The sequence below is a fragment of the Caloenas nicobarica genome, chromosome 3, assembly GCF_036013445.1.
Source record: "Caloenas nicobarica isolate bCalNic1 chromosome 3, bCalNic1.hap1, whole genome shotgun sequence".
In the NCBI taxonomy this organism is placed as follows: Eukaryota; Metazoa; Chordata; class Aves; order Columbiformes; family Columbidae; genus Caloenas; species Caloenas nicobarica.
In genome coordinates this window covers 56,210,700-56,237,265 of record NC_088247.1, presented here as the reverse complement: position 1 = coordinate 56,237,265, position 26,566 = coordinate 56,210,700, and the positions used below count along the sequence as shown (strand labels likewise).

At 38.7% G+C, this 26,566-nt stretch overlaps 1 protein-coding gene across 5 annotated transcripts; it reads right to left on the bottom strand.

Moving 5' to 3' along the window:
* TRMT11 (tRNA methyltransferase 11 homolog) lies at window positions 1-26,519 on the bottom strand. 5 transcript variants are annotated; one of them, XR_010605965.1, is made up of 14 exons: window positions 26,427-26,519; window positions 22,968-23,033; window positions 22,161-22,234; window positions 19,794-19,875; window positions 19,604-19,696; window positions 18,637-18,771; window positions 17,436-17,592; window positions 14,617-14,697; window positions 13,781-13,945; window positions 12,351-12,423; window positions 11,428-11,559; window positions 7,948-8,068; window positions 7,511-7,601; window positions 492-559 (listed from the first exon to the last, which is right to left on the bottom strand). XR_010605965.1 is itself a non-coding variant. In XM_065631808.1 (13 exons), the coding sequence occupies exons 1-13, from the start codon at window positions 26,499-26,501 to the stop codon at window positions 428-430; spliced, it is 1,386 nt and encodes a 461-aa protein (XP_065487880.1). In that variant the 5' UTR covers window positions 26,502-26,519; the 3' UTR covers window positions 1-427. The 5 variants fall into 5 exon arrangements, 4 of the variants coding, with proteins under 4 accessions (XP_065487880.1, XP_065487882.1, XP_065487884.1 ...); XM_065631808.1 differs by lacking the exon at window positions 7,511-7,601 and having other exon boundaries at window positions 1-559; XM_065631810.1 differs by lacking the exons at window positions 7,511-7,601; window positions 26,427-26,519 and adding an exon at window positions 24,363-24,502 and having other exon boundaries at window positions 1-559.
* Window positions 26,520-26,566: the final 47 nt, after the last annotated feature.

The window sequence follows — 26,566 nt, the reverse complement described above, 5'->3', positions numbered from 1 at the left end:
TGTATGCCATTTACAAAAAAACAAAACAAATGAAAATGATCTTCTTAATAAGCAATCCTTGATCACCACCACGTGTTTCTAAACCAGCCAGATGTTCACAGTTTAAGAAGCCAAATAATACTACTACTTTTTTGTAAACGTTAATGGTGAAAGAACAATAATGGTTTTAGTCAATCATCATTAGTACTTGAAAGTACAAATATAAATTAAATAAGACTCAAAAAACTTGTACAATAAAATCTGCTATAAACAAAGCTAATTAAAAAGAACTGCTCTCAACCTGTGTTGTGGGTTTTCATCTTGTTTTAAAATTAAAAGCAGTATTTATTTTTCTGAAGCATCCAAATGAATGTTCATATCCAGATGTCCTTACAAAGAAACACGATCTTCATTCTTTCCTCATTTTTCAATCTGTTTATATTATATTTTACTTCTGATTGTCTTTTTCTTCCTTGGCAATCCTCTTTGTCACACCACTGAAATACTTCTCACGGAATGAATTGTGTCCCCTGTATGGCATATATTGAGCATCCAATTGGTAAGAATTCTGATCTTGATCCTGCATGGTATCAAAATGCAAGCATTAGGTTTTACAGTAGTATGTTCAGCATGCATCACCACTGGTTTTCCCCCAAGACTTTTTCAGACAATTACAAGCAAGAGGAAAGTTGTTTGGTTTGGTTGTTTGCTTTTTTTTCTCTTTTTACAATTCAATGGCAAACATTTAAGTCATTAGATTGATTACAGAATTAAAAAAATAGAATGCTAAGGTTTCCATAAGGACTAACAACAACATATACAGCCTACTGCCAAGTCTTAACATTTAACAGAAATGAAAATCCATATGCAGTGGATTCTCATTTGACACTGATCAAATACAAGTTTTTGTTGGGTGGGGTTTTTTGTTTTGGTTGGTTGTTTTTTTAATGTACTCATTCAGATTTTCGTTATTCAGCTCTGTACAGAAAACTGATTCAAGTTGTCAATACCAGACATCTGAAGTTTTAACAGTGCTGCTTCACTGGAAATATCTCCGCTAACACCACTGGAATCCAATCCTTGCATGAATAAATGAGAGCGCACGTGCTATGCCACACAGACTTTTATAAAGGAAAATATAAAGATTAGTTTCTGGAAAAAACACCATCTGGAGAATTCAATCACTCAGAGGTCTGTGGAAAGTGGATATGAACAGAAGAGGAACACAAATAACTAAATTGAGTTCCTACAGGTACTGAAGCACTATCAGAGGATTTGGTTATTATGCAGTATTCATGTCCTTCTGAAAGTTAAAATTGACACAGTAAATCACAATACATCCTACTTTAATCTGAGTGCCATCAGTTTTTTAAAAACACATGTAATGCTTATAGTTGACATCAGCTTATAATACTTAATATCAAGATAGAACTGAGATAAACAGCCTAACATAGAACAACTGAACTGTGCAAAGAGAAAAATAAAAACAAGCATACAACAGAACTAAAGCTCTGTTCCACTAAATGTTTTTTCTCAATGTATCCTCATTACTGTCACTTTTTTCAGCAGTGCAGCAACATAGATTGGTTCACTACTTAGTTTCAGTTCAGGGTTATTTGTTCATATTTGAAAATGCGGTTGCTCTTGAATGCTCTAGCATAAGTCACAGGAACATAAAAGTAGATTTAAATCAATATTTTCATACTACAGAAGCATTACAATGCAAGGATGAACTGAACTGTAGTGGACAATCTCCCCCTTCAGCTATTCTGTAGCCTGTCCAGGCTTTCACCTAGCAACATCAACACCTCATCTTGCTTTGGATATCCTAATATGCATTCTAAAGGAGTGAAACAAAAGGTTTTTCAACATAGCAAGATGTTTATGTGCATGTACAAGTGCCCTCTTCTGGACACAACGAGATATTCCTAAGAAGCAGCTCTCGGCTGCTATGCTAGCAGATACCAGCAGCATGCCACTGGCTTAAACTAACTTGCTAAACGCTAAGTGCCATGTGGATATCTAACATGTAAAGCACGTACACCAGCAGCAGCCAATTAGTTCTATTTAAATATTGCAATGCTGGAAAATAGCAGGAGAAAATAACCTCAGTAAAGCCACTGCACTCACAGTGTATCTATTGTCTTTTGGTCACCTGGGAGAGACTGACATGTCTAAGACTATTCTTAGGCCAATAATCAACAGGCTTGTAACATGTCCAGGGGAGGAAAAAAAGCAAACCAAAACAAAATAAAAAAAACAAACAACAAACACCACAAAAACAACCAACACACCACAAACTACTGGCAGTCAGGAAACAAGAACGATTTAAGACACACTCCTCTCACGGCCAGCCTTCACCCATTTCTCTAGGTCTCTTATACAGGGTCACTCTGAGGCAAAGAGCACTTGTTCTTCCCCTGAATTTGCAGTTCAGTAATCCTTCTTTGACCAAAATATATAATATATTTTTATAACTTTGTGATGTGTTTTAATGACAATTCTACATAATTTGCTTGTTTTGAGAAATGGATGGGATGTTTGACCCTGAAAGATAATGATACATGGGTCAACCGTATTTGAACATAAAAATTAATCCTCACACCCTCCAAGAGGTCATACATCTGTACACCACTCAACTTAATGCCTTAAGCAACAAAATGCTGATTCAGGGCGAAGGGAGGAAGGAAGAAAGGAACTACCCCCCCTCTACCCGCAAGCTGGTTAGGGCAAAGAGAGGATGTGATGTGTAACAGAACAAACTTCAAGTTAATCACAGCTGTAAGAGCAGCATCTGCATCCATCAAATGGAAACGGGCTTGGTGCATCACTCCACAGTAGAATCCCCTTGGTAAATCCAGGCCTCATCAAAAGCTGTGCAAATCATCGCTCACTGGACGACAGGAGATCTGCAGGCAGGGACAGAATTCTTCGAAGAGTTGACAAAGGCAGCTCCTGGCTCACATCACAATAATTCCAGCTTAAGGGCTCCTGTTCCCTACCTCTCCACTGTACAGACACGACTGCCCAAGAAAGATGGTAACTGCTTTAAAAGAAAAATAACAGATCGGGAATTGCTTCTTGAAAAGGGAAAGGAAAATAAGAAACCCTGAACTACCTGGAGATGTCACTCACTTGACACTTCCCAGTCAAAAGTTCTATGGGCAACATGAGAACTGATCAAAGTAAAAGGAATTTGGTTTCAGAAACTAATGATTTCTGAACTGATTAACGTAGGGTATTTATATCTACACAGGGAGCTGAATGGGTATAATCTGAACCCTAGGGATAGGCTGCATTTAACTCTACAGAGATAAAACGTTGTCAAAAACCATCTTCATGAAACAATTTGTTGTGACTATTTGCACTACAATTTGCCTGGGCACGAGCCCGTTTCAGAAAGGAAGCCGGTCAAACATCCCCAGCTGAGCTCTATATCAAGTAGCATAAATTGGTAGAATATGCACTCTAAATATTTAGCAGGAATGTTTTTCAGTAAGAGAAGATCTCTTATGGAGGGTGTCAGTGGCGGTGTCAACTCTCCCTCAAGTGCATTAACTGTTCAATGCAGTTAATATGGATGTTTTTTCATTCCTCTTGCTTTATATCAGAACAAAAAATTTAAATTCAGGGAATGGAATAGAACCACAGTGTTTTAAGGGAGACAGTCTCTTTCCTCCTCTGGAAGAGGAATAAGAAGTACTGCTTGTGATACACAGCTGCATCTAGAGATGAGTAGCTTTTTCACTTATTTCCTTTAAAACAACTGTACGTATTTCTCAAGGCATCAAGTTTGTAATTGATTATTCAACACAAAACAATGAGACTTCCCAAGAAATAACTTCCAAGACTGAGCAACAATGATCAGCCTACTTGGCACTAAGTCAGCTCTTTCCCCAGTCTACCAGCACTACCAAGAAGACAAAGACTTCTTCCTTTATTTGTAAAAGTCAGAACTGAAGATGTTTGTTAATTCCTGGTCATTCTTTATCACCACCTTGGTTCTCACTTTGAATAATTTAAATTCTCAAAACAGCAGACTAATTGCAAACAATGGTTATCACATAAAACTTCTGCTCTGAAATGTTTTACGATGACTTCTGTAACAACTGAAAACCAACAAAGCTCTGGTCAAAGCGCGTGCTACCAAACCGCCTTTAGCTAATTCGAGTTTTTCAACTCGATACTTACTTATTGTACAGACAACACTAAAAAAGGTGTTACAGATCTCCAATAAATAATGAAAGAGGTGGAAGAAAGAGGAGGAAGCTTAAAGATAACAAGCAAGCTTTGTTTTTCTTTAAATCTTGGCATTACGTGATATTCTAAAGGTTTTTATGAATCTAGCATGGCTTCAGTTCAGCCTCAGGGTAATTATCCACATTCAGTTTTTGTTTAAAAAAAGTCTTCCTAGCCTTATCACAGCTTCCTACCACTCTACATCTGGTGCTGGACAGTAGCTATAGAAACCACTTGTCCTAATTTTATACAGCTATAAACAAGACTGAGCAATTTCCAAATCAGGGGCAAGAGGCTCATATCCAGGAACAGATGCTGCTAAATCCAGTAGGAAAAATTCTACACCAGTAACGACTCTGGAGCGACCACGTGACGTAGAAATGCTGGACCCATTCAGCGTGGTGGATTTGTATGCCCACTGCTCCAGTTCTTTCATGGACAGTCATATGCTCGAAGTTTGTCCTTCAGTCAGGTTTTCTCCTTCATCTTGCTACATAATTTCTAGGTGTCTCTCTTAGCCCTTGTCAATTACAGATCTCTCCTCCGATATATTTTTTTAAGAAGTCCTGATGAGAAACTTCAGAACCAGGTAGCATTTACCAGCCAAAGAGATACTATGTATTTCTGTAAGGCAGCCAGCAGAGGAATAAAACAAGTAATTTGGCAACAGCTGAAATAATTCAGCATGGAGAAATCAACGAGCCTCAGAAAACACAAAGGTGGAGATACTGTTGGTAAAGAAAGGGAACACCAAACAACCCTACAGTGGGTTGATCACCAGATACAGATTCCCAAGACCCCTTGTAGTAATAGTGCTTCAAGTTTTCATACTCCAATTTTTCCTACTGATTAACCACTTATTTGACATTTAAACAAAATAATGACAATTCAGATATGGGTGGCACAGACTTAGACCTTTTAATCTTACGTATTTTTAAAGCTTTTAAAAAATAAACTGGCACAATGCAAAGTACATTTTCACTTGATTCAAGCTGGAAGAATTGATTCAAATCTCCTCTGACCTAAGGCAGAAGACTGGACTCCTACTAGATCACAGTTGACAGACGTTACAACACAAAACTGCTTGTCCAATAGCTGCTCATTCTTCCACTACCACTGTATTTCAGTTCTCACATATCAAAGTCCGCAGTCTTCGGAAAGCTGAACTGGTGTCCACAGTTCAATGAGGGCAGACTCCCACACAGCCCTGCCCACTATGATAACCATTAGAAAGTTTTATTTCAGGTTTAGAGAGATACTGGGGAGATCCGTATCCATTTAATATCAGAAAAAGGAACATTAATGTCCACAGAAAGAAGTAATACCTCAGGCTAGTAAGATCTCACCTCCTAGCACTTCTATTTTGTTCCCTCCCCTGTTGCACACTCCTGTTCTTCACTTCGCTAATTTTTCACTTCTCTAATTCTTCTTCCTTCAGAGTTTAGAAGACTAGAAGTCATTAGCTGGCTACTGCTAGCTGCCCTCTACAACAACTACCTTCATTCACTTTTATTATTATCACTATAATTTAAGACTGGGGAGAAGGGAGTTCCTAATGACCACCATGACTGTCCAAAAACAAGGCCTTAAATGTTTAAAACCAAACAACTCTTCTGCTCATATTGTGAACATGCTGAAAAAGTCTGCTCGTATCAACACTGCGTTCAGTCAGAAATCTTTTCCAGTCAGCACGATTTCATCATAAACCTCAATACAACAGACTGGATGCTTACAAGACAGTGAGTTATATACCACCTTTTGTGATGTTTTTAATCCAACCTTTATGTTCTTCATGCTTATGATTAATTATGAGAGATCAATAGAGCAACTCAACACATTCGCCTTTTACATTCACTTTGGAGTCCATTATGTTACAAGCACAATGCAACTGCACCACCAGTTTCACATTCAGTAACTGACTGAATTCATCTCCAGTTAAGAGCTGAGATTGTTAATAGTGAAATGGAATGTGCTGTGAAATCTGCAGTTCATTATCAGTGGCAAACACTGGGGACACCAAAGGACTGCATAACGATGCTACATGATTTGTAAAACTTCTTAGCCACTTGCAAGTACTACGCTAAGCTGAATTAAAAGGCATTTGTCAGTGCCTCTTACAAACCCATTTGGTAAAGCAGGCAGGAACTGTCTGAAAACATAAATGGTTGTATATTCATAAAAATTCACTCTTTCGTTTGGGGAAAAGAAAAACAGACAAAGCTCCAACTATCGAATTTTATCATCATATCTGGGAAGTCAGAAATAGCCAATTCAAGGGTTGTTCAAGGTATTAAGACAGGAAAAGACATGTCCCAGGTAAGAGAGACTGGGATGGGGAAATCTTCAATACTTAGATATCAAACAAGACCCTAAACCAAGCAGGCACTACCTAAGGAGTCAGTATGTATTTTGATATTTAGACAAGTTTTGCATCATCAGAAACAGTACACAGGTTCTTCTATTGTTAAATTATCCAGAAGACATATGGAGCCCCAAGTGTAAGCACCTGCACAGTTTTATCTAAGCAGTAAGACTGCCAACCAGAATCAGGTGCTCAGAGCTAAGCATTTCCAGACATGAACTTGTCCAAGCATGTACTGAAGAACAGGTGATGCACAGAACATGAATAACAAATGATGAAAGTCTATTCACAGAAAGGTGGATATATTTTTTAAATCAGAACATGTTATCCTACAGCACTGGCAATATTAAAACTCTTGCAGAAAACCTCCATGAACACCCTTAGACATACACGCCAGAAACTTCCATAATTTACCCTCTGGGTTTGCTACTGGTGAAGTTGGCAGCTCTGACTCTAAGCTCCACATACAGTGTTTTAAAAAATTTCAGATGTTGTTTGAGGATGTCAAGTCATCATCAGCATTACAAACGTAGCACTGAAACCCTGCTGGATTATTAGCGCAAGCAACACACAGACACAGCAGTCTGACTGTATCTCCTGCCATTTAAAGTAGCTCTTCCAACTGACAAGGAATGTACTAAAAACTACTTGCTCCCTGCTTGCTTGTGTTTTCATTAAGAATTTGCTCCACCTTTGTTTGGCATCTCTTCTAACAGTATTAGGTGTGAGAAGCAGGAATAATGGAAAGGAGACCTGAATGCAATATTCCCTGGTCTCAGTGCCCCAGGAGCAGCACTTAGGGTGTCCCAAAACAAACAAACAAAAAACTTCAACATGCTTCACTGTACTTACATCACAGCTACAATAGTATCTCAAAAGCTAAAAAAGTACCACTCTAAAAATGAAGTAACAGAATTTAATATGATTTACCTGTACTGCAAGACCCACAAAGGCATTTAGTGTTTACTTGGGCACCAAATTACACTTTGGAATCAATGGGAACTTAGGCATCTAGGTATATCTGTGGACGGGATTCACAGAGTTCAGTTTTCCAGGAAAAGCATATGCAACTTTCACAAGTAACCACAAGTTCAAAGATTGCTGTCATACTATTAAGTGGTTTGCTCAGGATGAAAAGTTTATCAAAAACTGAGGAGAGAAAACAGAAAAGACCAAAACCAGAATGGTCCCTTAAATCACTACCCAATTTCTTTTAAAGAAACGTGTGGCAATTTTACAAAAACTCTAACTCTCATAATAAAAACCTCAACTGTGATAGAAACAAGGACCAAATGTTGAATAGCACAAACTTTTCAGAAATGCAATAGCTACTATTTTACACAATATAATCAAGAATTCAAGCTCACCTTGAATTCTTTCACCTTTTCCATGGTTATCAGGCGCCTTGATGTGTGGCTGGAAAGCATCTGCTCACAGTTGCTAATAAGTTTCAGGCACGGGTGACGGGGAATGATGTCTTCTGTATATCTGGAAGAAATAAACATTCATAGAGCTGTAAGCTCATGAACTGGAAGATTTGCATCTGAAACAAAATTCATAGAGATTCTTCACAAAATGGCTTATGCTAGAAAGCTGCTATGCATTTTAATCTGATGAAATAAATTCAGGTATTGGTGCTCCAGAGTTTTTACATTTCAAACGTCTTGTGACATAAAATGCGTAGAATAAATTAGAACTTCACAGTAAAGTGACCTTCCCATACATTTTCTACATGTATTTACAGGATGTCAATGTATGCACACAGGCCTGCCTGTATAATTTCAAGTGGAAAATATCTCAGCCAACCAAGAGTAATAACTTATCCAATCAGAGCTGTGATTTAAAAAATGTATTCCAGAGTCAACATATATGACGATGCAGGAACAAGAGCCTTAACTCTTGTCTCCCTAAAAGGAAAACCATTACACTTCAGTTCCAAATTATGTTAAACCAGATCGTATTAGACAGTGACATTCCAACACCTCAGAGCTTGGTGTCAGAAATGCGCCACGTTGTAATTACCTTTTCTAAAGGGAAGAAAAAAAACCCGAACAAACCACAACATTATCTTTTAACATCAGATGGTAGCAACACTGGCTTGCAATTAAATCCTGCCTGTAGAAGCAAGCAGTTAGTGTTTTAAATGCCCCCATCTCCTCAGCACACTATTTTCTAGAGAAATACCTTACTCTAGATTGCTTTCAATCCTTCTATTTCTCCAAATACTGAAAGAGAAATTTAAGGAATTAAGAGCTTTGCATGGGACCATAGGAGCAAGTAGTATTGACCTAGCTGATAAGATAAATATGAGATCAGACATTCTTCCTCTATACTGAAATATACATCAACCATTTAGTCTTAGTTTTTGTAATAAGCTTTCCTGTAATAGTTACTACAACATAATACAGAAAATGGTATTTGATATTGTCAGCGAGTATGATTTCATACAAAATGCTTGCTTTCATGATTCCCCAATGCTTGGGGGTCAACAGAAGTCAGACATTAAGAAACAGAACTAAACAACTTCCACACTCATCACTTGAACTTAAAAGATACAAAGGAGGAGCTCTGTATTTTTCCTGTAAAGTGAACTTTCTGAATGCACTTTACAAAGTAAATGTACTGTTCTGGGAGCAAGAGAAATCAAACACAACTCAACTCAACACAGGATCCATCTAGGTGCTGATGGAAATCCTGACATTTCTTAAATAGTGAGCTGTTAAACAAGACAATGCCAAATACAGACCTGTAAATAGGAAAAATCCCAAACAGTACTGCCTCTTTGCATTGTTCCAAAACTCCCAGATCGCAAAACAGCCTTTTAGCCACTTCTCATGTCATTACCTCTGCTAGGTCAAGTCAGAACATGCTTTTAACAAAGGAGAATCAAATTAATTCTCAACTGTTTTTTTCTATTACACAAAACTTTTGCTGCATCTAGTACCACCAAACTGCCTCTCTGTCTTGCAAAGGCAACCACTCTACCACATCTTAAAAGTTTCTCTTCATAACCATATAAAAGCCTGCCTGCAAAGGAATTAAAAGAATTCAGACTCAACAATGATTTTAATGTCAGATTGAAACAGTAAAATTTGGAGTGAGATGCTATCTTGCAGAGGACGAGATCATTATCACTTTGTTAAAAAGCTGTGTCTGTTAGCATTAATGCATATACTTCTACATTCTTTCAGGTAAAACTCAGAGCATTATCAAATAAGAACAATAGTACCAGTGGTTTCAACAGACATCCATTTTAATCCAGTTTTGGTTTCTTATTTAAGGTAATGCACAAGTATCTCAAATAACACATGAACCTGATGGCAGGTGTTGCCAAGGGATATTTGATAGCACAACCTATTAGTAAACAGTATTTTATCTTCCCCCCGTGTACTTGCTTTAATATTTGTTCCTGTGTTCATCATTACAGCTGAAAATAAAGTGACTATTACTACTATTCTGTGCTAATATAGTGACTTCAGTATCTTAGCCTTCACTGCATGTCAATTCATAGTAGTATGTACAAATTTTCTTTTTAAGAAGCAACTCATCTAGAGCTTGAGAGAGCTGAGCTCCCCAAAACAGCAATTGAAGTAGAACCAGAATGTGCAGTTCTTAGTTCTCTAAAGTTAAACACTTTATCCTGCTGTACTGAGGAAGCATGCTCTTATCAGCGTTCAATGAGCAGACAAAAATCTCTGCTATCTTGACAACCAGAATAAAGTCAGTAATTCCAAACAGAGTTTATTGACATGGAAGTTTAAGAATTCACAACCACACACGGTCTGTCAGGGTTAAGCATGTACAGACTGACATTTTGAACAATTATCTATAATACTGTTAATGGCATTCATTGCTTTGTCTCTGAATAGTCTCACAAGAAAAAAAAAAAGTTTAAGATACCAATTCTATCATTAAAAAAAAATGCAAGCTACTAAGTGCACTTTTCTGTTAGGGAAGCATGTAACAGAAATGATTCCTTTTGATTTCCAAATTTTCAAAACAGCATGTGATAATTAAATGTGGGACTGTCACAAACCATTTCTATGGTGAAACCAGGGACAACAACCACTTTATATATCATAGAAACATACGACATTGTAGAAGCTGCCTTCAGAGCTTATATATATCTGCAAGATACTCTAGAAACAGCTACCGTACCTCAGCTCCTCAGTTTCCTATGAAATTGTTTGTTTGTTTTCCTGAAAACCAACACACACATACGACCCCCTCAAAACCTTACCTAAGAGATTTTGCAGTAAGGTATGCAAAAAGATGTCTTTTTTCTGAAACTCGGTTCTAATCCCAGGCCTCACTACTCAGCGGAGCATCCTGCAGTCTCTGTTGGCCTCTCTGGTCCCCAACAGGGCCGCTCCCCTGCGCTTCCTTGCCTCTCACTGCCATCTCTCAGTCACTTCTGATTTCTCAGAAGGCTAAATTAGCAATGCCAAACCACAAAGAGCCAATATTGTTCTCTTACAGGACCTTGTCATGCACCTCCATCAACTACTCTAGTAGAAATATATTAATAAGAGCCTTGCTACTGCTGTCTTAGAAATCTATCTGCACCTTGCAATTCTAATTTTCTAAGCCTAAACCTCAATGCACTGGACATGCATTTGCAAAGGCATGTGAAGGCTTTTTTCTTTTTGATAATAGACAGGAATTATCTCCATCCAAAAACTTTATTTCAAAATCTGCCTTCCCTCATATGAAGTTTTACAATATGAAGTCTGAGCATTACTCTTAAATGCTACTACTACGGAAGTTCCAGCTGTACCAAAGGAAAGCACAGTGAGAATGCAACATCCGTTCTGACAAGCTACATACCAGAAATCAAGAATACGTACTCAGGCCTGTATATCGGCAGCCAGTAAACTAATCTTCCTCCCATCACCAGATATTCTGCTGCAAACTTCAACAGGTCAAAAAAGATGTCACTTAGGTGATAATTGGATGAAACGAAGATATGATTTTCTGTGCTAAACAAAAAATTCCAAGTGTAAATGTAAAAGCACAGGTAACATCTGCATTTTAACTTAAAAAAAAACCAAAAAACACCCACAAAAAAACCTCAACCAACCAACCAACAGAAAAAAACCACCACCACACACCACAGAACCATGCGCAACCCCACAAAATAGCACGGGGATCTGAGATCTACAAAATGACCCAGGACAATCCTGTAGTGCAACTTCTACTACAAGGAATATAACTTCCCAAATTCCCCTGCAGGCTCTTTAGACTATCATCTTTAGTACTTGTGGAAGTTGAAGAATCACAAGCATCTTGGGAACAGTTATTTTGCACAGCATCTTTCTTAAGGGCAATTTAGAGTACGGGGCAGATGACAAGGAAGGCCAGGCAGTAGAGAAGCCATATGTTGTCTCTGAAGAGAAAGGAGCAGTAGAAATTCAAGAGAGAAGGTTATGGTAAAATAGAGGTATTCCATTTTAGACTGAGTTTGCAGCTTGCAGGAACTGAACTTTCTGAGAACAGGAAACAACGTAATGGTGGCTCACAGAGACGAGAAATAGGATTTGAAATCTGAACACATGCAAATGATAAGTAGGCAGAACAAAACCAAGAGGATATCAGGAAGTGACATACTAGTTTCGCAAGAGGAATCAAAAAGGGATTTTCTTCTTTGATTACTATTGCTATCACTTTTTAACTACTGAGAGCCAACCAAGAAGTAATAAAGATTCTAAAACTGTGACTGGCTTTCCATTAAGATATTTATGTTCTACAACAGACAAGACAGTCCACCTACCTTTTTTCAGATGACTTAACTGTTTCCTTTGGTGAACCTGTTCTGCGAGTAGCTTCTCTGATACCATAGGGTGCTAAAAAAAGTAAATGCATAATGCAGAGATAAGAACCTCATCCTTTGCCCAAATAACAATTATACATACACAACAGTGCCCAAACTGTGGTTTATACAAAGTTTAAAAAAAGCTTTTACGAAGTAAAAGTCAGTAAGGGTAATTTCTTCATGATCTATTAAAAGTTTCTTGCTCCAAAAGGTTACTTTAAAACTGTTTCAAAGAAAGCCCTTCAGCTGTAAGATACTTCTAGCTGCCTAGATGTTTGCTACACTACAAAAGATAACGCTTTTCTATTTTGTTCATTAAAAGATATTCCTTACATTCCTAACATGTAACAAATAATCCCATCCTCTTTTGTCTGACAGACACAAACACCTCCCCTATAGCACTTTGCTAACCTTTTTCAAAATGAAATTGTGTATATTGGAATTTCTTGCCAACGTATTACACAAACGGTAATTCTCACACACACAAGAAGAGCCATAAATAGATTTTTCTCATACATTTTTGCACATTTCTAATAGCGTAACATATCTATTTCATGTTCAACACATTTGTTTTTGTGAAACTTGTTTCGGCATCATGGAAGCACCAGTATCACTATTCTATAAATGCAGAAGTTGTGACATAATTTGCAAACTCAGTTCTAAGTCGTATTAATATTCTACATTGTCTTATTGCCAATCAGGCCAAATAAAAATTAGCAGGAAACCCACAAAGAAAAGTCACACTCCCTATTCTTAATTAATATGAATGTCTCATTGTAAGAGCCAGCACTAGAGATCAGAAATGGCTGTATCAAGGTCTTTCTATTCTCTTAGCCTCTACTTCCTCTCACGCATGACATATGGTGTTAAGTAAATAGATTTCTAAAAAAGCAGATGATTCTTTCACCACTAGTACTTCTAGTAGTTAAATGTATCAGAAATGCATTAAAATTTCCCTTTGGAAGCATTTCAATAAGCACTTAAGATTTAAGTCTCCAGAAGTCCATCAGAGCTGCACGGCAGACTTGGTGTGTTGCAGATCAAGTCCCAACAGCAACATGGACCATTCTGACAAGTCTCCACGCATCAACAAATTTTTGCCTTTACTGAGTAAGACTTCTTCAGAGGATGATCTTCAGCCATACTGATGTCTACTGACAAACATAATACTCTCTCCATGGAAGAAAGTATTATTGCCAGCTTTATTACACACTCATAACTATCAAAATAAATGCAGAGGTGTGAAATACAGATCCAACTGTCGCAGTGCTGCTCTCAATGGTCATATTTGTGATATGGAAACTGCAGTTCTCAGCACTCATCAAGACATTAAATCAATAACCCTTTAGTCATTGTTATTAGGAAACCAAAAGCACTAACAAACTTACGATCTGTAATGATTGCATCAAATAGTGTCCCTTTTCGCCATATTGGTCTTGAAGAATCAGAAACTAGTGCATCAAGGTAATATTTCTCTAAACCATACTGTCGGAGATTAGCTCTGATATTTTCATCTGGCCCTCTCCATTTCTGGTTCTTTCTGCTTGCCTTGCCTGGGGATTGGGACATGGAACAGAAAAAAAAGCATACTCAAACTATTTTATAAGAAAAGCTTTCATATACTCTACCACTTATTTTAAAAGAAAATACTTAAATGTCACATACAAAACCAAAGTTTATCTCCTGCCTTATTCTATTCATTGTCACAAGTATTTGAAGTAAACTTCACAAGTAGGAAGGAATAATGAAAATACATGAGAACAGGTCTGCTGCACCATCTGCATAGGGTGACACAGAACATTTTATAAAAATGCTGGGGTGTAAGACATTTGCACTAACCATCAGTCATAATGCTGTCCAATAAGTCAGATACAATTTGCACTGCGGTTTTTCAGAGAATTAAGAATGGGATTAGACTTCCTGTGTTAGGTTACAAGAATCTTTCTACATCACAGGCTAAGAAAGTGCAGAGCTGTTGAAATTACTATTCGGAACTTTGTTATGGTTTGCATTACTCCTTTTATTAAATATTTCCCACGCAAAAAAAAAATAAGAGAATAGCTTATCTAGGACACATGTAAACTGGTCAATAAAAATAAGCATGACCAAATAAATCCTGTGAAGATCAATGTTGCTTTAAAATCCACAAAGTATCATTCACTACCATCAGTATTCTTAAATTCCAGAGAGTAAGATTTCAGTGGCGTAGAAATATGTAACATACCTAATCCATGGATTGTATTGTAATCTATATCAGTACCACACACATATGCACCAAAGTGTGCTGAGGAGATTAGAAGGCCACCTATAACGGGGAGAAAAAGGGGAAAAGTATAAACTGCTGTTATAAATGTTATCTGTGTTAGGATTTTTTGCTCAGGAGCTTCAGGAGTTTACACCAGTAGCACACTAGACCCAAAGCTAGACCCAAGAAAAGAAAAGAAAGAGGAAAAAAAAAGAATCAAAACTACCAACCGGTTAGAATCACTAAACAGCTATAATCAGAGATAACACTAAGTCCCTGTCTGCTATATCTGATCTTCCTTATCTTGCTATGCCCTATGTCACTCCTTATCTCCAGAGACTATTCTTTTGAGTTTGTTTATGGTTTTCTATATTTCAAGGCAATAAGATCCCTTAATCATTACATGAACCAAAACTAATTCTACTTCGCAAGTGGCAGAACTTCAAATTGTTGGCAAATAATCTGAAAAATCGTGTCCAAGTGAAAAGCAGTTCTACTGCGTCTATTCTCAAAGTCAGTCTCCTCAACTGTGTCTAAAAATCAAAGCTGTTGTATAATGTGGCCATTCCTTGAGTAAGAAGCAATGGTCAAGAACCTGTTAAATGTAAATATCTCCAATGTAAACCGCAATCTCAAAAAAGTTTCTGTAATTGTTCTGCACCGTGAAAGCTATAGAGAAAATATGCATCTGTGCATATCACCTACTTTGTCAGTACATTTATTAGCATACTCATCAGGCAATAAAACTAATTTTTTTAATCGCTACTATTGTGATGTACTTTCCTAATTAAAAAAAAAACCTACCAAAAAAGCATGTGTGATTTCCTCTTGAAACTGTGCAATGGTTGAATAGCTGTCAGAAAAGAGCAAAAGACATTATCTCTTTAACAGCTTCCATGTGAAACAAAGGATGGACAGCAAAAGATTACCAAAGCGCTGTGTTGTCGAGTTGTGAATGAGGAGGTATGTAGCTAACAGAATGGTTTAAAACAGAACAGTGACTGAGAATATGGCTGTGAACCCCACACTACTGACGTCAACTGCTTGTGGATGCAAACAGTCCTGCTAAAATGAAGGAGATGTTGGCTTCAGGACAAAGAGTTGAACAGCACAGGGAACCACGCGCAAGCTGGCTCTGAGGGTGACACCAGTGACTGTGCAGGTGACACCAGTTCTCCCATTCACCAGTGGCATGGAGAGGAGCATCTCAGGTGGCTGCCCTGCCCTGTGCCACCCCTCAGCACCAAAAAACACCTGTTGACACCTGTTTAGTTGTTTAATCATAAATACACTTCACTGACATATGCCATGCCACCCAGTACCTCTCCACTGTCTCTATGTACCTTTAATCTCAAACCTGTATATTACAGATGTCTTGTGCAACAATGCCACAAAAAATGCAATTAAAATCGTTGGGAAATTTGTGGAGAATTTTGTATATATTACCTTTTGAACTGAAACACAACTTAATATTTATCTTGAATTTCTATATCTTCGCCACTTCAATGTGATTTTTTCCTCTAACTTTACCCTTCCTTCTTTTTCTTCAATTTTCACTCCTGAGAGATTGAATGCTTTCAGAGAATTTCTTGTGATTTAGATTTAGCAGATTTTTGTAAAAAGATACAAAACCATAGACACTGAAACAAACTGCTTAGAGATGAAGTAGAGGAATTCTCCCAACTTTTCAGAGTACTACGCACCTGAAAGGAACACGAGCACAAGGAGGAAGAGGAAATTTCTTAAGACATTATTATGCATGCAAAAAAAAAAAAAAAAAAACAAAACAGGTGGTATATGAAGCAAAATTTAAGACAAAAAACGAAAAAATGCCTATACAGTTCACCGAAGCCTTGTGTTTCTGAAAATATTATATCCCTGGTCTGTTTTCCATGGCACAGAGAAGCCCCATGCCAATAAGAATATATCCTCCTCATTACCCTGAAGTGTTGTTTTCTCTCTCCCTAACTTCTCTACAGTGAATTATCTTCATCCTCTCATTAATGTATTTTTAATTGTATGCATCTCACACGTGGTCTTCTTGATAAAAGTTTAGCAAAACCCAGGTCAGAAACACAGTCTTTGTTATGCCTTTCAAAAAAACTACTATAGGTAGCTTAACACAGTATGATTAAATGGCACAACCTGACACCATAGATCTTCTATTTTACCTACAAAACACCTGAGTTTCACTTAAGTAAAAAGTACTTCTATGCTAGATACAGTAATATGTGGAATAAAAGCTCCCCCTCCTGGCATAACTAAGAATAAGTTCAGCTGGGGGCGAATATGTGGTCTGAACAATACTGTCCTGAAGACAAGAGGTGATGGTACCAGGAAGTGATGGCTACTGAATGCTATGCCTTAATTATTGCTAGGCTTATACGCCCAGAGGAGCCCTCAGCACTAAACAGCCACCTCCCAAAATGCTGCCCCTGTAACATTCTGGAAGTGGCTGCAGAGAGTGCTCTAGCCAAATTCCAGTTCTTAGTCACTCTGGATCTTAAGCAGCCCGTGACGCCACGAACTGGTGTTTAAGTCATGTTACATAAAATAATATAGTGAAGACAGATTTGTCAGAAGTGTAAAATAAACTGTTCACACCTTCTGAAGTTGGTCTCTTTCCCCCAAAATCCCTTTCTAGTTAACAAAACATTCATTTTATGATAACCATTTTGCTTTCGGTATCATGTCAAATATCATTTGACACCAGAAGGCACTGTGCCAGGTAGAAGTGTGGTGCAAAGAGTAAACACAATCTCCCAGTTCTTCCCATCAGCAGAAATAAAAATACATACCTGTTCCAACAAATGGATCATATACAACATCATTGGGTTTTACTCTCCCATGGTTTGCCATAATGAAAGACAAGCAAGCATCCATGCTCGTATTTCCAATAAAGTGTCTCTTTTTTACGCTGTAGGACTCGATAAGTTCTCTTTGGCCATCTGCAATCTGCTGAAACATTTAAAATCACTGTCAGGTCTTAGAAACAAGATATAAGAAGACAGGCTAATGGACTTGCTGAAATGACACCATCCAATACACAGGTAACTCTTCATTTCATGACACATCACCTTGCTTTCTGCCACCTGCAAAGATGACAAACTTCTTTCCAAGCAGCAAATACCTTAGTTCAACACCTAGATAAATTCTTCAAGACAGAGATCAAAAATATACGAGCGATTTAGAGGGAAAGTTCTTCTGAAGAAATAACCATGAAAGCAATTTTGCTATTATTCTAGGTATCAGAAAAGTAATTCCTGGCAGAGCTAACTTAGAGTTAAAAGAATTTCAAAATGATGAGTAGGAATGCATGTTAACACATCTGCGCGCATACACACGCACACGCTTAAGGTCACACAGAATTTCCACCTTCACTGGCTTTTCTGTCACGCTCAAAATCTAAATTTAGGATAGCGTTGACAGATCAGAATTTACTGGAAAATAAACAAAGGCCAAATGCTAACATTTGTACATCAGACTTCCAAAATATGTTGAAGAGAACCAAAGCAGTCTGGAAGAAAACAGATTCAAAAGTTCTTCCAACACTATTTCCCAGCTCTGGTCAACATCAGTCTTACTAGGTAAATAAAATACATTTGTCTATTTTTTTCAGGTTGGTTTACTCATTTTTAAACACTTCAGGAATCCAGCACAGATGGGAAAACAGCTGCAATGGTTTGCAGTACTGCTACAAACCCACGGTGTTTTCACATTAATCACAGGCACGGAGAATATTCAGAGGGCAAGATAAGGTGTGTTCCCAGATACGACTTCAATTTTTTCCACCTCCAAATTGCTCAATTAATCTGTTTTTTCCTAGTCACAATAAGGACTTTCAAGACTTGCATCAGTGTATCATGCAGTGACGGATTCAGCCATAATTATATTGTCTGCTTCCCTTAAAACTCAAGACAATTTTTTTTACATTTAAATTGAAGAAAATGATCCTGAAAATACAAGCTCATAAGAACTGAAGTAAGAGCACGCACGCACCCATCTACCAAAATACAGATGAAAGGGCTCTTCTGGAACATTATTAGGGTCCATACCATAATCTTCCAAAATCCAGAAGACGTGTTCTGGATTCTTTAAATTTACTTTTCCTTTGAATGGCAGAAATTCAAGGGCCTATACAATAAAGAAAAACAGAGTAAAAAACCAAACCGAACACCCACAAATAAACCAGGGTCAAATTTTTGAGATACACACCCTACAAAAAACAAAACAAAACCAAACGTCACCACCACACCAGAAAACAAACCACAATTCCACTTGTGAGAAATGACAGACTAGTACTGAAAGTACATTCTCAGTTTTCTCTGGATTTCTGAAATGCCCTTCTACTGAATAAAGGTAGCTCAAATGATTAAGGATTAGAAATTAGGAACCATGATATTTTTTATTAACTGAACAGAACCCAAATTTAGAGGAAATGAACGGTGCATATTAATTATGCAAACTTCAAGTTATAAAAACAACACCGATGATGAACAATGGGATTTAAAATTTCAGTGATGTGCAGCAGTTTCATGTACACAAAAACTGAACAAACAGGAAAGAGTAGCTACTATTAATACAGATAATTCTAGTGTCTTTAAATGAAGTAAACAGGATAAATAGCTGCCAAAATGGAATGTGGAAGAGCAAAAATTAACAGTCTAATTAAAATACCGATATAGTCAGGAGGAAGGCACAAGTGGAGACAAGAGCATAAGGAGAGAACAAGAAAGCAGCACGCAATCCACAGCTTGCACCTCAAGTCAGTTGTTTCACATTCTGCAACAATAAATGCCTAATACTGAGATCAAGCAAAGACACAAAGGTCTCATGTAGGGCTGATAAGACAAACTAAGAACTGCTTTAAGATCTTCAATAAATCCAAACTTAAATACACTGAGAGCCTGCAATAAGAATAACATGAATACATTAAATGTCAAAGATTTTTTAAACATCTACTTACATCTATCTTTTTTATTTTCTGCGCTTGCGTCAGTGTTTTATTAAATGTATGAATATGTACTTTGTAAGTAGAGTCTGACTGTAGATATGGAAGCTAAAAAAAAAAAGGCAAAGACACTTTCATTAGTGCAGCTGCAGTGCTATTCAGTATGATTAAGGAACCATATGATCCAGGTTCTTTACAAGCGTACCATCTTGTCCATTGGACAATTCTTCAAAGACGCATAGAGCTCCCCTGCAGATCTTCCATGACCCCACAGTTCAAATATAGACCTGAAATTAAAAAGTTTTTTAGACTGCAGCCATACGAGGGGTAAGAAAATGCCTTACAGATACTCCTTTTAACCTTGTTGGTCCATGTACTTAGATTTTGCTTCACTGAGTATTGAAGCACATTATTTAACTCTTAGCACGCGCTTAAGTTTTTTCTTAACAGGGACACACTTATTTTTAATCCTAAGTTGATATTTCTGTGATGCTTTTTTGTTTGCTAACATATACTAAAAGGTACATTTCAGTCTTAATACCCTCAGATACCACCAGACCTTTTTGTGGCATACAGTGATACTAGCAAATGAGACAAAACTCATTTGTACCTACCAATTTGGTGGGGTAAGCAAAGGCTGATAAAGGTCAAGAACAGACTTTCAAAGTGCTACGCTACCCTGGAGTAAAACAAATTGTGGAACTGTAACATCCTATGTACAGTGACATCATCAGAAGTTCTGTCTCATTTTAAGATATGGTCATGATGTCTGACATTTTCAGATGTTTAAACACTATGCTGTCTTCTTACACTTTTTTTTTGTCTGTTTCCATACGGCCGGCTTTAAGAAAAGCACTGCCTTGGAAGATGAGAGAACTGATGCTACTGTAATGAAGGCACAACAGCACATCATAGACCTTTTCCCCAGCCTTCAAATATACCAAACAAATGCCCTTTCCATATCAAAGGGAATAATTCTTTTAGTACAGGAATCCCAGTGCCACTGCATATACTGTCAGACACTCATGTGCACTTCCAACACACCATAAACACAGTCTCTAAGAATTAGCAGGGCCACTAGTACCTTTTCAAAGATGACTCCTGCAGGAAAATCCTCAAAATGTTCAAAGGTTTAGCTCACTTCAAAAATAAGAACCACGTTTTACTAAGGGACAGTAGCAGATACCAAGGTCCAGTGGTAAGCTATTTTGTTAAAGTATTCCTATCCTGAATAAACTATTTAAACCTACATTTCTAACCTGCATTTACCCTGAAAAAAGTACATTTTTCACAGTGCCTATTTTTTTTTCCAAAAGCACCTGATGCAACTACTGTGAGAATTTAAACTATTATTTACAGACAGAGCAATGAAAATGCTGACAGCATAGGCTGTACTAGAGAACTGAACATCCATCTTCAGATTTTATTCAACTGTTGGAGAAACTTTTGTAACACCTTCAGTCCCACTTTAACATTTACATACGTATTGGGAAAAAAAAATGCTGGGGAGATTTTATTTTGATAAATGTACACTTCAGAGCTTTTAACTTTCATTAGTAGTGCATCGGAGATGCTTCAGCAATCTTACTCTAAAACTAACATGTCACCACAACCAGTAGTAGACCAAGAATTTCTTCTTGGTCTTCATGGGCCAGTGATGCTTTCTACATAAAATAAGCATACATTAGTTGAAAGAGGATGGTGTATGGAACATCTGCAAGCTGTTTTGTCATGTTTTACTTGCCTAGTTGCCTAAGGCTGCTTTTCAAAGTGCAGTACAGTTTATTCCCATCGGAAACATACTGTCCTAACGACAGTTTTGTATACCTGGGGTTTCTTTAGGCAGGGACAGCCCAAGTCACTGTAGGTAAAACTGAGTATCTGACACAACAAGCACTCAACAGAGACTATGCAACACTTTGCAGAGGTGCCCAACTAGCCCTGAACAGGACAGCACAGATAACCCAAATTTAGTGTGGCCAGAGAGCCATACCACGGCTCTGCTGCTTCTCGTCCTGAACCACCTCTCAGGCTGCATTGGAAAGCAACTTATTCAGACACCTCTAAAAAGGACCAAAAGCATCTGGAACAATCACTCTGTGGCACATTCCTGTGTTCTTGAATTTTCTAGAAGGATCTCTGCTGCCGTGGTCTGGGCTGAGGGCTCAGATACCAGCACTAGGAGGGTGACACGAGGAATCACCACCTTTATCTTCCAAACTTCATTTTCGGTTTTTACCTATCACTGGTTTTATCTTTTAATTACATACAAGTTTTAGAACAATCCACTAATTAAACATTATTCAAGTCAACGAAAATGTCGGTGACACTACAAGACAAGTACTGGCTCTGCAGTGAAAGATATCATTTCAAGCTGCTGCATTGATTGTACACAAAGCAAAGAGGACTGACATGCTACATAATCAGTCCTACAGGCTCCAGTAACACCTCCTCAATTCAAGAGGTAATCAGAGACTGTTTCAAAACTCCGTACAAAATTAGTATTTGACACAATATAGCAGAAAATTTTCCACAGCCTACATTATAATTTATAGAATTTTTCACCTCTTACTTTGCACATACTGTCCGTTTCATTAGTCCCCTTGCCATCTCTTCTGAAGGAATATTGAGAATCAAAAATGGAGACTGAAATAAAGAGAAGATAAGTGATGTAAATGCCTAGCTGGAGAATGTCACACAAATTACACAATTCAACAGTTCTGTTCGATAAAAACAGAACATGCATGCTGAAGACAAAAAAAATAAATTAAAAAAATCTCTTAACTGTAGAGAGCATGTGAGGATAAAACGTTTCATTTGAGGTTAAATGAATACTCTGCTTGAATGTCTAAGAAATTTTATTACGTATTTCATTTTCCCACCACATCTTTGACTTGGTAGAATATAATTTGTTTGTTTATGCTCCTCTAGATTACACATGCTCTAAAGAATATTAATACTTCATTACAAACAACCAGTAACTAAAACTCAGTGATGTTCTCTGACTGAAGCACAGAGACCAGATTCATCCAGCTTCACTCTCCTGGATACGCTTCCTCATTGATTGCGAGGGAAACACCAAATTCAAACTGCTGCTGAATGTTTTTGTGGTGCAGCTATTCTGAACAGAAAAGAGCCTCCCAGCAGATGGCACTATTTATTTTCACACTGTTAAATGAAGACATCCCGAGGTGCCTTCTGTGCGTCTTTTACTCAACTGAGTCCTTACTAAAACTGAGAACTAGTCATTTTTGGAAGATACTTTATTTTCCTAAGAAACTTCAAAATTTATTCAGCTACCCACATGTAATAAAAAACTATACAGAACATCCTTGTATACCATACATCCACTCAACTAAAATATTTGGTCCTTACTTACATTTACACGAATTTCCTGCTCGCTGCTGAATTGTCCACCACAAAGTGAGAGCAAAGATGTTATTTCCTAAAGTGGAAATAAAAAGCTCAGGCTTTATGAGCATTAAGTAATGTCTTAAAGAAAGAAAAGAAAAAAAAAAAAAAAGGAAAAGCAGCATACCATAAATTCTAATGCAGATGGTGACGTCCATGGGGATTATGAACAAAATGTTAGAGACAGCAACAGAAGAAAGAATGGTGTTTATTACTAACTTACTGTGGGAATTGACAGTGAAACACTCCTAGAGTAGTTGTATGGATAGGGCAGAGGTTCATAAATAAATTCAGCTTGTATGTACTGCTCATGAACTGAAAAAAAATAACTCTCCTGCTATAAAAATCTGCTGATTACCCTTCTCAGAGTTCAGTTGCAAAGGAACGAGCTATGGTTTGTTTATGAAAAGTTGCACAGTATACCACACAAGAAGATCAAGTTCGGCAAACTTAAGTAACCGCATGGCACCAGTTTGCATTTTCTCTTTCATCAAAATCTTTACTGTTCAATCCTACACTCTCACAACAATATTCCTCTTGCAATATTATTCTATCTATTCTTAACGTATTTTTCTAACTGACATAAAAGCAATGTCTCGTTAGTACCACTCTAACCCAGGGCCAGGCCCAGCACTGAGCATCAATCTCTTCTGTTACCTCTCTGCTTTACAGGTATCTCAACACTTTTCTTCAGTAGGTGTCTTTTCCAGAGTAAACTAAATGAAGGACCATAAACTGAGCACGCAAAACAGCACATCTCCAAGAAACAAGCTGGTATGTAATAATAAAATAAACAAATAAACACACCACTAAAAAGGCTTTTGAACTGAAATGAGAGGTAAACATTGAGGATGTTTCTGGTGCAGCCTCTTTGCTAGAACTGACACACTGCAGCCTCTGAACGTTACTGGCAAAAGAATACGGAAGCGAATTTTTATATTGGCTTATATTTGAGCTAAGTGAGTAAATAAAAATACTACCATAAAGTATCTCAAAAAAAGGAGGAAAAGAAAACCCCTACATAACACTAGCACATGGCTTTAGGGGGCCTTTAGCCCACTCATTCCCATCTTTCCATTTGCGTAGAAAGGACATAAAAAACATTGGAAAAAACAGCAGGTTTGCTCCAAGAGAATAAAAGTTTATGCATAAATTTCATTGTATGGTCCTGGGACAGCAAAAGCATCTGAGATTTTACACATGAATTGGTGGCATCTCCACACACTACTGGTAATACTACCTATAGGAAAGTGACAGGAATGAGAAGCAGAGAAAACATGACCCGTGAGGAAAGACTCAGAGAGAAATGAGATCCCGACCTCCACACATGCTAAAGGTTGCTGTGATAAAGGAAGGTAATAACCTTTTTTGAATGTTTGCTACAGATGAGATGAGCACACCGGGTTCAGATCACAGCAGTGCTCAGGATGAGAGGCTGGGAAGAACTTCAAAGAGTAAAGACGGTGAAGAACTGGAACAGATCTTGAAGATCCTGAAGATACTGATAAGAAAACATTTGACATGCAGCAGTCTGTCCATTAGAGACACCCAGTGCTGGAAAACAGGATACGTGATGTTACCCCTCAATATATGACCTAACCAAAGAGAGACCCCTGACTACGAAGATTCTTAACAACTGAGAAATATGAAACACAGAACTTTATTCTACAGACACTTAACAAGTGTGGACTTCCAAAACACCTTCAGCTGTTGTGACCCAGCACTACCACCAGAAGAAAAGCTGTCCTCTTGTATCCCATATGCAGGTGTGGCAGAGATGGAGACTGGGCAGCTGATTTGGCTGAAAAAAAAAAAATCTGTCCTCGCTTATTTTGTTCTCAGACAAATCAGATCCCTAACGCAGCTCATTACAAAGCCAAACACACGGCTGAGCAGTCACCAGAGTACAAGAGAAGGGCAATGGAACTGCTTCCTTCAGCAGCCGAATCAACCAGGTGCAACTACAGCCTTGGTGAAAAAAGAACAACTTTCCGTGTTACATACAGATTGTGTCTTTTTTTTTTTTTTTACTTAATCTGATGACCTTGCCTAAAGAAAAATTGGTTTGATCATAAATAAATAAAATCACGTTCCAGTTCCCACAAAGTAGATAGCAAAAAATAATGCGAAGAAAGTCTTAATGAAAACAAGGAAAATAAATGATGCGATACACAATAAATACTGTAAAACGTGTAATGATGACCTACTGATTCTAAAAAAATAACTCTGCGTTTCAGCACTATTTTAAACAAGAAGATATTATCCTGGATCTCATATTACTGGCTCTTCAAAATGGTGCCCAGAAGAGCAGCAAAGGTATCAAAATTTCTACAGTGTATAGTAACTCTGTGAGTCATCAAAAGTTAAATTTATGAACAAGAGGGTTTTCTTATAAACATGGAAATTGAGTGTGTGCTAAATCAGGCGTTTACCAAGGACCCATGAAAAACACCAGGGCCTGAAAATACCAGGGAGCTTCAGATAAGTTACAATTATTTTTTTTTAAAATGACTTCTGTGAATAGCAATTGGTAAGATTTAGTGTCAGGGAACAAACTCTGCACCCCAAATTTCGCAACCAACTGGCATAAACCTGTCCGTGACAAGCTGATGGCACTTGCAGAGGCAGGACTCGCTGGCTCCCACACCCGACCGGCTGCGATCCCCCTGCAAAGCGGGTCTGCTCTCCCTGATCCCGCATCGGGCTGAGTAAACACTCAGCATTACAAGCCAAAACCCAGCGGTCCTCCGACCCACCGGTGCGACACCGAGGAGGGAGGCTGATGGCAAAGACAACGGCCAAGGCCTTGGAGATGTCTGATCCCAGCATGTGTGCAGGCCCTGGGGCTTCAGAGCAGCCCTGTGGGCCGCTCCTCAAGCCATCTTCCTGAAGATGACGATACCCACACCCTCCTGCCTTGCGCAGCTCCATGAACGCGGGGGGCAGAGGGTCTCTCGTGTCGCCAGCACAGCACGGGCCGCATACACACCCACATCACACCCACATCACACGGCTGGGAGCGGCTACGCAGCTTAAAGAGTCACCAAAACAGGACCTTAGAGAGATTTTAATAGACTCTTTTTTTTTTTTTTTTTTTTTAATCAGAGTTCCCATTTCTTATCTGGAGCCCCAGGTACTTGACTGGCAACCTCTCCTGGCCCCAAAGGCTCCTGAGAGCAGCAAGGCAGGTGCTGCCCCAGCGCCACCTCCCCACGTCGCCCGGGGCAGAGCGGAAGGCCGCGCCCGCTGCGAGGGGCAGCGCAGAGCGCCCACCGACGCGGCTCCGGGCGGGGCCCGCCGGCTCTCCCCGCGCCGCCCGGGGCGGGCAGCAACGAGGCCCCGCCGGGGCCCGGCCGCCTCCCGCACACCCCCCGCCCCCGTCCCGGCCCCAACCCCAGTCCTGGCGCCGGCCCCGCGGGGCGCTCACCGGCAGGCGGAACTCGAGGTGCTCCTGCGCCAGCAGCAGCAGGTACCGCCGGAGCGTGGCGGCCGCCAGCGCCATGTCCGGCCATTCCCCCGCCTCCCGCGCCGCATGCGCCGCCGGGCGGGCCCAGCAGCCGCGGCGGG

Bases quoted from the DNA above. Each gene is read 5' to 3' on its own strand.
- TRMT11 (XM_065631808.1), bottom strand. From the start codon at position 26,501: ATGGCGCTGGCGGCCGCCACGCTCCGGCGGTACCTGCTGCTGCTGGCG. The intron at 22,235-22,967 runs GTAAGTAAGGAC...TCTTTATTTCAG, and splicing joins AGCAGGAAATTCGTGTAAAT to TCTCCATTTTTGATTCTCAA. The intron at 12,424-13,780 runs GTAAGTTTGTTA...TACTTTTTTTAG, and splicing joins TGATGCAATCATTACAGATC to CACCCTATGGTATCAGAGAA.